The sequence below is a fragment of the Moschus berezovskii genome, chromosome X (genome assembly GCF_049115385.1).
Source record: "Moschus berezovskii isolate FMDL1 chromosome X, NW_MosBer_1.0, whole genome shotgun sequence".
Classification (NCBI taxonomy): domain Eukaryota; kingdom Metazoa; phylum Chordata; class Mammalia; order Artiodactyla; family Moschidae; genus Moschus; species Moschus berezovskii.
The window spans coordinates 49,037,635-49,049,822 of NC_142488.1; the positions used below are offsets into that span (position 1 = coordinate 49,037,635).

Genomic DNA, 12,188 nt, shown 5'->3' on the forward strand with positions numbered 1-12,188 from the left:
AGGTTTAGTAACATCGTAAAATACATTTCAACTAAAATTCACAAATCTGAAAACCTGTTAGGCATTTTTAGGCGTTTTAAGATGGAAATGAAGACCAATGTTACATCGTAATATGCCAATTACAAATAGTACTTCAAATAGCAAATACTACAGTTTGTCCCAAACTTTAAAAACTATTCATGAACTCAACACTGAACTATTGATGGCTATGAGAATTGTTTCCTAGCCTTTTTGAAAATTTCAACCCATTTACGTTTAAGGTAATTATTGATAAGTATGATCCCGTAGCCATTTTCTTTATTGCTTTGGGTTCAAGTTTATACACTCTTTCTGTGTATCCTGTCTAGAGAAGATCCTTTAGCATTTGTTGGAGAGCTGGTTTGGTGATGCTGAATTCCCTCAGCTTTTGCTTGTCTGTAAAGCTTTTGATTTCTCCTTCATATTTGAATGAGATCCTTGCTGGGTATAGTAATCTGGGCTGTAGGGTATTTTCTTTCATCAATTTAAGTATGTCTTGCCACTCCCTTCTGGCCTGAAGAGTTTCTGTTGAAAGATCAGCTGTTATCCTTATGGGAATCCCCTTATGTGTTATTTGCTGCTTTTCCCTTGCTGCTTTTAATATTTGTTCTTTGTGTTTGATCTTTGTTGATTTGATTAATATGTGTCTTGGAGTATTTCGCCTTGGGTTTATCCTGTTGGGGACTCTCTGGGTTTCTTGGACTTGGGTGATTATTTCTTTCCCCATTTTAGGGAAGTTTTCAACTATTATCTCCTCAAGTATTCTCTCACGGTCTTTCTTTTTGTCTTCTTCTTCTGGGACTCCTATGATTCGAATGTTGGAGCGTTTAACATTGTCCCAGAGGTCTCTAATATTGTCCTCATTTCTTTTAATTCGTTTTTCTTTTTTCCTCTCTGTTTCATTTATTTCTACAATTCTATCTTCTAGTTCGCTTATCCTGTCTTCTGCCTCTGTTATTCTACTGTTTGTTCCCTCCAGAGTGTTTCTGATCTCATCTATTGCATTATTCATTGTATATTGACTCTTTTTTTATTTCTTCTAAGTCCTTATTAAATCTTTCTTCCATCTTCTCAATCCTTTTCTCCAGGTTATTTATCTGTAACTCCATTTTGCTTTCAAGATTTTCAATCATTTTCACCATCAAAATTTGAAATTCTTTATCAGGTAAATTCCCTATATCTTCTTCTTTTGTTTGTGTTGGTGGGCAATTATCTTGTTCCTTTACTTGCTGGGTATTTCTCTGCCTCTTCATCTTGCTTATATTGCTTTGCTTGGGGTGGCCTTTCCCTCTTCTTGCAGTTTGTGGAGTTCTCTTTATTACGTAGTTTCTTCGCTGTGTGTGGGTTTGGACGGGTGACTTGTCCGGGTTCCCTGGTTAGGGAAGCATGTGTCGGTGTTCTGGTGGGTGGAGCTGGATTTCTTCTCTCTCCTTTAGAAGACAATGGGCTGCTTTTCTGGGAGCCTGATGTCCTCTGCCAGTATTCAGAAGTTGTTTTGTGGACTTTACCCCGCGTTCAAATGTTCTTTTGATGAATTTGTGGGGGAGAAAGTGGTCTTGCCATCTTATCCCTCCGCCATCTTGTTCCTTCCTCCCCAGAACACTGGATTCTTATATTCCACTTGGCCGTGGAGTATCTCTTCCCAGCTGCTCCAGCAAGGCGCAGCGGCTGTACCTTACCTTGGACGAGGGGTATCTCCTCAAGGCCGCGCCTCCTGCTTTGAATGTAGATCAGCTCCTCTCGGCCCTCTGGTGCCCAAGCAGCCACCGCCTCCTGAACGTGGTACAGCTCCTCTCGGCCACCGCTCTAACCCTGGGCACGGGGTAGCTCATCTCAGCCACGATTCTGCACGTGGTCGGTTGCTCCGGAGCCGGGCGTCTCCCGCGTCTGCGCCGCTGGAGCCGGGCGTCTCCCGCGTCTGCGCTGCTGGAGCCGGGCGTCTCCCGCGTCTGCCTGTTTAGCTATTTTTGATTTTTCACATAAATTAAAAAATTGCAAAATGTACTAAATCCCATTGAATTGTACACTTTAAAATTGTTAATTTTATGTTGTGAAAATGTTACCTTGGGCTTCCCCAGTGACTCAGGAGTAAAGAATTTACCTGCAGTTCAGGAGACATAGGAGACACGGGTTTGATCCCTAGGTTGGGAAGATCTCCTGGAGGAGAGAGTGGCAACCCACTCTGGTGTTCTTGCTGGGACAATCCCATGGACAGGGGAGCCTGGCAAGCTACAGGTCAAGGGGTCACAAAGAGTCATAACTGAGCACTCAAATTTTACCTCAGATTTTAAAAAGCATATACACACTATAATATATAAAATAGAGAATCAACAAGGACATACTGTACAGCACAAGGAACTCTACTCAATACTCTGTAATAACCTATATGACAAAAGAATCCAAAAAAGAATCAGTTCAGTTCAGTCTCTCAGTCGTGTCCGACTCCTTGTGACCCCATGAATCACAGCACTCCAGGCCTCCCTGTCCATCACTCAAACTCATGTCCATCGAGTCGGTGATGCCATCCAGCCATCTCATTCTCTGTCGTCCCCTTCTCCTCCTGCCCCCAATCCCTCCCAGCATCAGAGTCTTTTCCAGTGAGTCAACTCTTAGCATGAGGTGGCCAAAGTATTGGAGTTTCAGCTTTAACATCAGTCCTTCCAATGAATATTCAGGGCTGATCTCCTTTAGGATGGACTCGTTGGATCTCCTTGCAGTCCAAGGGCCTCTCAAGAGTCTTCTCCAACACCACAGTTCAAAAGCATCAATTCTTCAGCGATCAGTTTTCTTCAGTCCAACTCTCACATCCATACATGACCACGGGAAAAACCATAGCCTTGACTAGACGGACCTTGGTTGGCAAAGTAACGTCTCTGCTTTTTAATATGCTGTCTAGGTTGGTCATAACTTTCCTTCCAAGGAGTAAGTGTCTTTTAATTTCCTGGCTGCAATCAGCATCTGCAGTGATTTTGGAGCCCCCCAAAATAAAGTCTGACACTGTTTCCACTGTTTCCCCATCTATTTCCCATGAAGGGATGGGACCAGATGCCATGATCTTTTGTTTTCTGAATGTTGAGCTTCAAGCCAACTTTTTCACCCTCCTTTTTCACTTTCATCAAGAGGCTTTTTAGTTCCTCATAACTAAAAGAATAGATGTATGTATATGCTGTACTTTGTTATACACCTGAAGCTAACACAATATTGTAAATCAACTATACTCCAATATAAAATAAATGTTTTTTTTTAAGAAAAGGTGAGGATAATGAAATGTTCTATGTGCATTTATATGGGAAGATATCAAAATATATTGGGGGCAGGCTGCAAAATAGTATTGAACCTTTTGAATAAACCATGGGGAAAATGAGGGGGGGGGAAGCACTCTAATGGAGTAAGACTTAGGAGAGGGCCTCTGACTTTATTGGGCTGGGGGAGGGGGATGAGGAAGTTGTATCCAGCCCTCCCTGTAGCCATTGTTTTTCTTTGGCTTTATAGCATTCCTAGGATGCGACCTGACAAGTACTTTCTCTTCATTTCTCAGATGATTAAAATCAAGACCCAGACTTCCGCCTCGCCTTCGGTGTTGTCATACGCGCTCCGACTCTGGGCTGTGGGGGTCGGTGGGGAGCTTCAGTCGTGAAGTCGAGGTAGAGACTTCTGCAGTGACGCGGCTGGCTGCCTGTTTGTGTTGCAAGGTCAGCTTCCAGGTGATTTTACAGCGAGATGCTGCTCTCCATAGGGATGCTCATGCTGTTGGCCACACAAGTCTATACCATCTTGACTGTCCAGCTCTTTGCATTCTTAAACCTCCTGCCTGTAGAAGCAGGCATTTTAGCATGTAATTTTGAAAACGCATCTCAGACATTTGATGACCTTCCAGCAAGGTTTGGTTATAGACTTCCAGCTGAAGGTTTAAAGGTCAAGAAGATTCCCTGGAGGGCATGGCAACCCACTCCAGCATTCTTGCCTGAAAAATCCCATGGACAGAGGAGCCTGGTGGACTACAGTCCATAGGGTTGCAAAGAGCTAAACATGACTAAAGATACTGAGCACACACACATACTCTTCTTAATTTTATTCGTTGTATAGTTGCCATTCAGTTCAAACTGAAGGGAGGAAAGTCTAAGGCTTTCAGCCTGAAACAGTCTTTTAAATAAAACCATTTTATTAAAAAATAAATAAATAAAATAAAATCAAGACCCAGAGAATCTAAGAGGATTATCCACATTCCAGAGCAGCACTGTCTCCCAATATAACCCAAGGCTCTTCCATATGCATTTATCTCACTTCCTTGTCAGAGCAACATTGTAAGGGACATTAAGGCTAAGTAAGAGAGGTTCAGTGAATTTGAATCAGTATCACAGAAGCAGTAGAGCCAAGATTCAATCCCTATCTTAATCAGCTCAAGGAACACTTTCTTGAGTAAGTTTTTTTTTTTTTAATCACCCATGCACCACTCTTTTCTCTGGGCCCCCACACCACCTTATCACCACAGCACTTACAATACACAGCTACCATTGATATCTATTTCCATCACTAGACTGCCAGAAGCTTGAGAGCAATGACCATGTCTGATTCATCTTGTTAGGCCCATCCCCTAATATAGCACACAACACATGTTAGGAGTTAGTAAATGTTTGTTGAATGAATGAACAAGCAAAGGACAATAGCAAGAGCATCAGCAGGTTAGTGACTCATTTTCTGAGAACATAAGAATAGAGATAATAGACGTGCCCAATATCCAGGAGAAAGTATAAATTTGCATCCTTAGGTTCCTCTCCCAGAATTGCAGTATAATTGCTTTTCCCCCAGAAGTCCAACCATCATTTTCAATGTCTGCAAAAAAGACCTAAAGAGCTGCTTTTCCCCTTCGAGGACTTAAAGGTTACATTCCCTGTGATGGACTTAAAGGTTGTTGCCATCAGAAAGTAACCGTGCAATTAAAATTAAAATGTTGGTGATTTAAGTTTTTTCATGTTTTGGTGGTTATAAGCTTAGGATTGAGTCCCAAGAGTGGAATAACTAGGACAAAGGAAATGAACATTTGTATTGCTCTTACTTCATATTGCCAAATCACTTTCCATAAGGGATCATGCCAATTTGCACTGAAGACCAATATGAAACAGCCCTAAGGAAATCCAGATCTTGCCTGTTTCCATTGCTGGTTTTCATTTCCCCATTCTGCAGTAGCTTGTTAATATTAGTTCTGACCTTCGGGGTTGGCCTGAAGAGAAAAGGCTCCGGATGACTCAGGAACTTCTTTGGCAACTACAACAGCTGATATTTCAACAGCGGGTACACTGCCCCTCTTACCAAGGGTACTTCCCAGCCTTCCCAGAGAACCAACAAGTACCTCCAGACTCCCTGTTTGATGCCACCCTCTGGACCTGCTTTGGGGGTCTAAATGCAAGAGTCGTGTGTCGGATAATTAGTGATGGAAGAAAAAACCTCTAGGAGAACAGGTAGGTGAGACAGAAGAAAAACAGGAGTTAATACAACTATAAATCCATTCTTTAGGCTCTCTGGAAAATTTTCTTAGTGTAAGCAGTCCTTTTAAGCTGTTCACTAAAGTGTATGGGAAGTTTGGGATTAATATAATTTCTATATCTCATTATCTATCATCCATTCTGACCTGTATTTGTGGAACACTGGCCCAAAGGGCAGTTCCCAAGGACTTTTAGAAGTCTCTCTATCTTGGTCTATTCCAGTTTTAAAAAAAAACTGGATGATAGATATTATATTTCTTAACTGCCAACTGGTGTATAAAGTAGGACTGATTTGCTGCGACACTTTGAACAAGCTTTTTAGCTTCTTTGGGCTTCAGTAGCCTCTTCACTAAAATGGAAATTAAAGTCCCTATCCTATTTCCCTCAGAAGGCTGTAACAAGGTGAAGACAAGGATGAAAGTAACTAAAGCTCTTTGGAAATATTTCAGGATTTCCGTGCTCTGTGTTAGTGATCTTACCTTTTCTGTAGCCTCCACAGGCAATATCACCCACAACTCTCTTCTCCTTGAGTGACTGTGGTCTGTGGAGTGCAGACCTTGGGCTCCAGGCATGGCGCTGAAAGTAGTGAAGGGATAGTAGGTCAGGGAAGTGGCTAAGAAAGAAATGGCTCCTAAGGCTGCTGCTACAAAAGGCCTAATATACACATATAGACACCTGACCTATAAGCATGTAATCTCCCCTCCTCACTCTAACACGAACGCATTCACATCCATACACTCCAAGAATTACCAATAAGGAGACTCCATTTGTGATTTTGATACCCATCAGTACTGTCTTGATATTGCTTTTAATGAAATTCTTCCATGAATTCCATACTTTGGGAGGACTATCAAAATCCGTGTGCCTCAGGAAGTCACACCTTATGCTTTCCTCCATGCAGTTAATCCCAAATTAGAGTCTGTGGTTCAACTCTTCATCTTGAGTTAGGGTGAGTCTCTGATACTGAGTGAAACTTTCTTTTTCTGTAACTAGTTAATTGGACCATTTTGGGGAGTGAGGGGACTTCATTCTTTAGTTCTTTTTGTTTTGCCCCATTCAGAAATGAGAAACTCTAGCTCCTTCTACCACCTTCTACCTTCAGTTCAGTTCAGTCGCTCAGTCGTGTCTGACTCTGTGACCCCATGAACTGCAGCACTCCAGGCCTCATTGTCCATCACCAACTCCCGGAGTTCACCCAATCCCATCAAGTCGGTGATGCCATCCAACCATCCCATCCTCTGTCGTCCCCCTCTCCTCCTGCCCTCAATCTTTCCCAGCATCAGGGTCTTTTCAAGTGAGTCAGCTCTTCGCATAAGGTGGCCAAAATATTGGAATTTCAGCTTCAATATCAGTCCTTCCAATGAACACCCAGGACTAATCTCTTTTAGGATGGACTGGTTGGATCTCCTTGCAGTCCAAGGGACTCTCAAGAGTTTTCTCCAACACCACAGATCAAAAGCATCAATTCTTTGGCACTCAGCTTTCTTTATAGTCCAACTCTCACATCCATACATGACCACTAGAAAAACCATATCCTTGACGAGACTGACCTTTGTTGGCAAAATAATCTCTCTGCTTTTTAAATATGCTGTCTAAGTTGGTCATAACTTTCCTTCCAAGGAGTAAGCGTCTTTTAATTTCATGGCTACAATCACCATCTGCAGTGACTTTGGAGCACAAAAAAAATAAAGTCTGACACTGTTTCTACTGTTTCCCCATCTATTTCCCATGAAGTGATGGGACCAGATGCCATGATCTTAGTTTTCTGAATGTTCAGCTTTAAGCCAACTGTTTCACTCTCTTCTTTCACTTTCATCAAGAGGCTCTTTAGTTCTCCTACACTTTCTGCCGTAAGGGTGGTGTCATCTGCATATCTGAGGTTATTGATATTTCTCCCAGCAATTTTGATTCCAACTTGTGCTTCCTCCAGCCCAGAGTTTCCCATGACGTACTCTACGTATAAGTTAAATAATCAGGGTGGCAATATACAGCCTTGACGTACTCCTTTTCCTATTTGAAACCAGTCTGTTGTTCCATGTCCAGTTCTAACTGTTGCTTCCTGACCTGCATACAGGTTTCTCAAGAGGCAGGTCAGGTGGTCTGGTATTCCCATCTCTTTCAGAATTTTCCACAGTTGATTGTAATCCACACAGTCAAAGGTTTTGGCATAGTCAATAAAGCAGAAATAGATGTTTTACTGGAACTCTTTTGCTTTTTTGATGATCCAGAAGATGTTGGCAATTTGATCTGTGGTTTCTCTGTCTTTTCTAAAACCAGCTTGCACATCTGGAAGTTCACTGTTCACATATTGCTGAGGCCTGTCTTGGAGAATTTTGAGCATGACTTTACTAGCGTGTGAGATGAGTGCAATTGTGTGGTAGCTTGAACATTCTTTGGCATAGCCTTTCTTTGGGATTGGAATGAAGACTGACCTTTTCCAGTCCTGTGGCCACTGCTGAGTTTTCCAAATGTGCTGGCATATTGAGTGCAGCACTTTCACAACATCATCTTTCAGGATTTGAAAGAGTTCAACTGGAATTCCATCACCTCCACTAGCTTTGTTCATAGTGATGCTTTCTAAGGTCCACTTGACTTCACATTCCAAGATGTCTGGCTCTAGGTGAGTGATCACACCATTGTGATTATCTGGGTCCTGAAGATCTTTTTTGTACAGTTCTTCTATGTATTCTTGCCACCTCTTCTTAATATCTTCTGCTTCTGTTAGGTCCATACCATTTCTGTCCTTTATTGAGCCCATCTTTGCATGAAATGTTCCCTTGGTGTCTCTAGTTTTCTTGAAGAGATCTCTAGTCTTTCCCATTCTGTTGTTTTACTCTATTTCTTGGCATTGATCACTAAGGAAGGCTTTCTTATCTCTCCTTGCTATTCTTTGGAACTCTGCATTCAAATGGGTATATCTTTCCTTTTCTCCTTTGCTTTCCACTTCTCTTCTTTTCACAGCTATTTGTAAGGCCTCCTCAGACAGCCATTTTGCTTCTACCTTCAGACCAAGTTATTTCCTCCACTCCCAGTTCCCTGAATAATTCCCTTTTTATAAAATTTATCTTGTTGAATGGGGATTATTTGTACACATGTTCATCTCATCCAGGCAGAGAGATGTAGATTAAACAAGTATCCTCTGTGCCAAGGCCTGAGCTGGACATCTGGAAACAGATCACAGGTAACTGAGATCCAGTACCTATCCTTAAGGAGCTCACAATCTAGTAGGAAAGTAGACTGGTAAAACACAGGTTGATACTTGCTCAGATAAATGGAAGCATGTACGTAATGTGGGAACCAAAGCCAAGTGTTCTCAGAGGAGGTGAGAATTGAGCCCAGCATAGAAAATTGAGTCATATTTCATTAAGAATGGAAAGGAAGAGAAGACATTCCAGGCTGAGCAAACACCCAGAGGTTAAAAAAGTGTACAGTAAGTTTGGGGGCCTAGTGAGTCAACTCATACAATTTAGCCATGGAAGTCTAAAGAGAGACATGACTGGAGAAGTAGGTTTGATCGAGAAGAGCCAGGGCTGTGGCCTTTCCATAAAGCTTGTTGAGTTTTCCTAGTTCTGGGGATCACAATGGATAACAGTGGTTAAACATACAGACACATACACATACACACACAAACACACACACAAAGCTAGTTCCAGGCAATTTTAATTTGGGTTTTCAAGCCTGGATTCCAAGTTTGCTTTTCAGACCTTGTCAAAGGTCAGCTAAGCTCCTATCTCAGATTTCCTGCTGCTAAAATTATCTTTTATGCAAGGTCATGAGGACAAAATTGTAAACATAGAAAAGGGGTTCATATGACTAGATTGATTACATCAGACGAGCCACTTCCCCTCCCAAGACCTCAGTCTCCCTGTGAGGCTAGTGAGAATGTTTGGAAGGAGCAACTATGAAAAAGAATATGTTTCTTTGTAGGCCTTGGGAAACATACTTGTAAAGCGTTATTATTAAGATTATTAGCATTAGCAGAGTGATACAGTTAGGAAATGTATTAGAATTAAGAGAATTGTATCTCTTCCAAAGTCTAGTTCTAGGACTCTAAATGTTATGAGCTAATCTAGAGGACCACATTCTTAAATCAAGCTATTTTTATTAATTAAACAAAAAAAAAAAAAACCCTGGACTGGAGAAATTAGATCATTAGTGTTTTGTTCCTGACTTGGTGATTTAATTTGCAATAGGACCTTAAGAAAATGCTTCCCCTCTCAGGCCTCTATTTTCTTACCTGAGTGAGTTGGATGAAATTATTTCTAGGGGTCTTCTGTATCATAAAACCAAAAACATTAAAATGAATTCATTTTTCTAATTGATTGGCATGAGTTCTTTATTACAAATGTTAACCATTTATCATAATTTTGTAAGTTTCTTTTGCTGTTTCCTGAATTCTCACCATTACATTAGAAATTGCAGATTACCCAAAGAGGTGATTGATCTTTTACTTCACAGAGGGAGTCACAGTATTACATAATATATATTGAACATTTCCCAGATTACTTTATATGTATTAACACACTGAATCTTTAACTATCTTAAGATACTCTTATGAGATGAAAACACAAAGTGTTTCACCAGGGCACTGAAAAGTTGTGTTCTGCCCAGGGTCTCCTAGCAAATGGGAAGAGGTAGACTTCCACTCAGGTAGCATGGCTCCAGAGCCCAGTGCTTTTAACAACTGTGATCCACTGCCTCAAGATATTCATTTAGAAGGGAAGGTTCTGAAATATATTGAAAGTGTGGTATGATTTATACACAGAAATGAGAGGGAATCTAACCCTTAGGTAGGCTGGAATGCTGAGAATGTATTTTAGGGAACTTTTTAAAAGGCAAAGTGGAGCTGAGAGCACTGGAGGTCAGGAATTGGAGATTGATATCCCCAAGAGACTAGCCCAGTGTTGCCCAGCTCAGAGGAAGAAACTGAGCTTCCACGTAGCCAATCACTGGAGGTTTATCAAGGGGTGGGAAGGTTGCAAAAGAATGAAGTAAGAGCACACTTGAACATCTTCCAGGTAAGCTATGCTGTTAGATGAGTTTTACACATAAAAGTTTCAAAACAATCAGGAGGAGGGTAAAGAAGAGAATTCTGAGTAGGATGGCACTGGCCTATGGACTTGTCCTACTTTGAGGCCATTGCTCCCTATTCCCCACAGTCTGCTTGCTGCAGCCTCTCCCCAGGCCCCCATCCTCATGGCTTGGCATGAAGAACTTTAGACAAGTTCTGGGTCAGATCACAATTCCTTTCTCCCTAGAGGACCTGATGACAGTTGGCAATTGTACTGTCACTCTCCCTAGCAATGGCTGCTTGCACGTCTCTTCCCAAGGTGTCAGGTTTACTCTGATTTATTTAGCCTTGGCTGGAGAGAGCATAAAGATGATCAAATATTGCCCATCTCTCTGAGAGTGTCCCAGACAGCACACTCTCACATTTTAGGAAAGCAGGACCCTCGATAGGAAAGGTAGCTGCATTCAGGGGAAGAAAAGTTTTGTAGTGCCTTTGGGAGGGCATTGAGGCAGTAAACCTTCCACTTCCAGTTCGGGACGATGATTGCTAGCTCAAAACATTTTTTTTTTCAGTAGGGACATTGTGTTTGTGTGTTTGTATTTGGGAATCTTGCATTTCTGATATGGATCTCTGTTTCTGGGTTGGAGCTTGACATTCTGCTTGGGCCTGTTTTTTTTATTCCAAAGCTATGAAAGCTGCTGAGATCTGACTCCATCACCTTTGCCTCCCCACCCCACACAGGACATAAGCACATGATCTTCGGTCTTTTATTTGCATACTCTACTAGTCCTGTCTTCATTGGAGGGAAGTGACTGGCCAGACCTGGGCTGTCTTTCTGGCTGCCTTCCTTGCTGGGCTCCAACTTATCTCCTATGTACACAGCCCTTGGAGTTCAGAGGCCTCTGCTGACCTCTGCCCAACCTCTCCTCTGCACCCAGGCCCCCAATGGTACATACAGGAGCAGAGGCAGGCAAGGACTAGGAGACGAGAGAGAGGCTGGAGGCAGGCTGCAAAAGGGCTCAGGACCCCAGAACACCTCCCTGTCCCAACTCTGTCCACCACCTGCTGTGGCCACAGCAAAAGAAGAGAGAGCTAATAAGACAGAAAGTAAAGCTGGGGACCTTATGGACAGTGGTGTCATTAGCTGCGCCTAAGATGTCTCAAGAGATGGGAGAACTCACCCAAACCAGATTGCAGAAGATCTGGATTCCACACAACAACAGCAACAGCAGGCTGCAACGGAGGAGGGGCTGTAAGTGGGGTTTGCTTCTGTGGGCTTCAAGGTGGTGGTGGTAGAATGGGTGTAGAAGATCAAAGGACATGGCTCCCTATCCATCCCCATCCCAACCTGAAAGTTGGAATAGATGAGCAGCTGGATGAAATAGCTGTAGGGTAACAAGATGCTAATGTCAAAAACAGAGAAATAAGGAGAGAAAGAAAGAAAGACAGAGATAGGTAAATACAGAGAAAGAATGATGGTTACATAAAGACCATCTTAATTAGAGGGGTTTTTGACTAGGAATTTTTTCCTTTATCCAGAGCTTATTTGGAATATTTCTTGTTTGAAATCTGACAGTTCTAGATCAGTGCTAGCCTAAATGTTTTATTTTGGTGACCTCAGTGAAATGTCTGGAAATTTGTACTGTCTGATAGTGCTTGGGTGAAATAAAGTTCTT

General features: G+C 42.1%; 1 protein-coding gene across 5 annotated transcripts in view; it reads left to right on the forward strand.

Moving 5' to 3' along the window:
- Positions 1 to 5,220: 5,220 nt before the first annotated feature.
- The window catches only part of PFKFB1 (6-phosphofructo-2-kinase/fructose-2,6-biphosphatase 1), a 111,624-nt gene continuing 104,656 nt past the window's right edge, over positions 5,221 to 12,188 (forward strand). For 2 of the 5 annotated variants that reach the window (XM_055393606.2, XM_055393607.2), the window contains exons 1-2: positions 5,221 to 5,477; positions 11,254 to 11,764. Coding sequence is in view for 2 of the 5 variants with exons in the window: in XM_055393607.2 (XP_055249582.1) it covers positions 11,668 to 11,764 (97 nt within the window). In the remaining 3 variants the exon portion in view is untranslated. The remainder of the gene's footprint in view (positions 5,478 to 11,253; positions 11,765 to 12,188) is intronic. The other 3 variants (XM_055393609.2, XM_055393605.2, XM_055393610.2) reach the window with 3 other exon arrangements.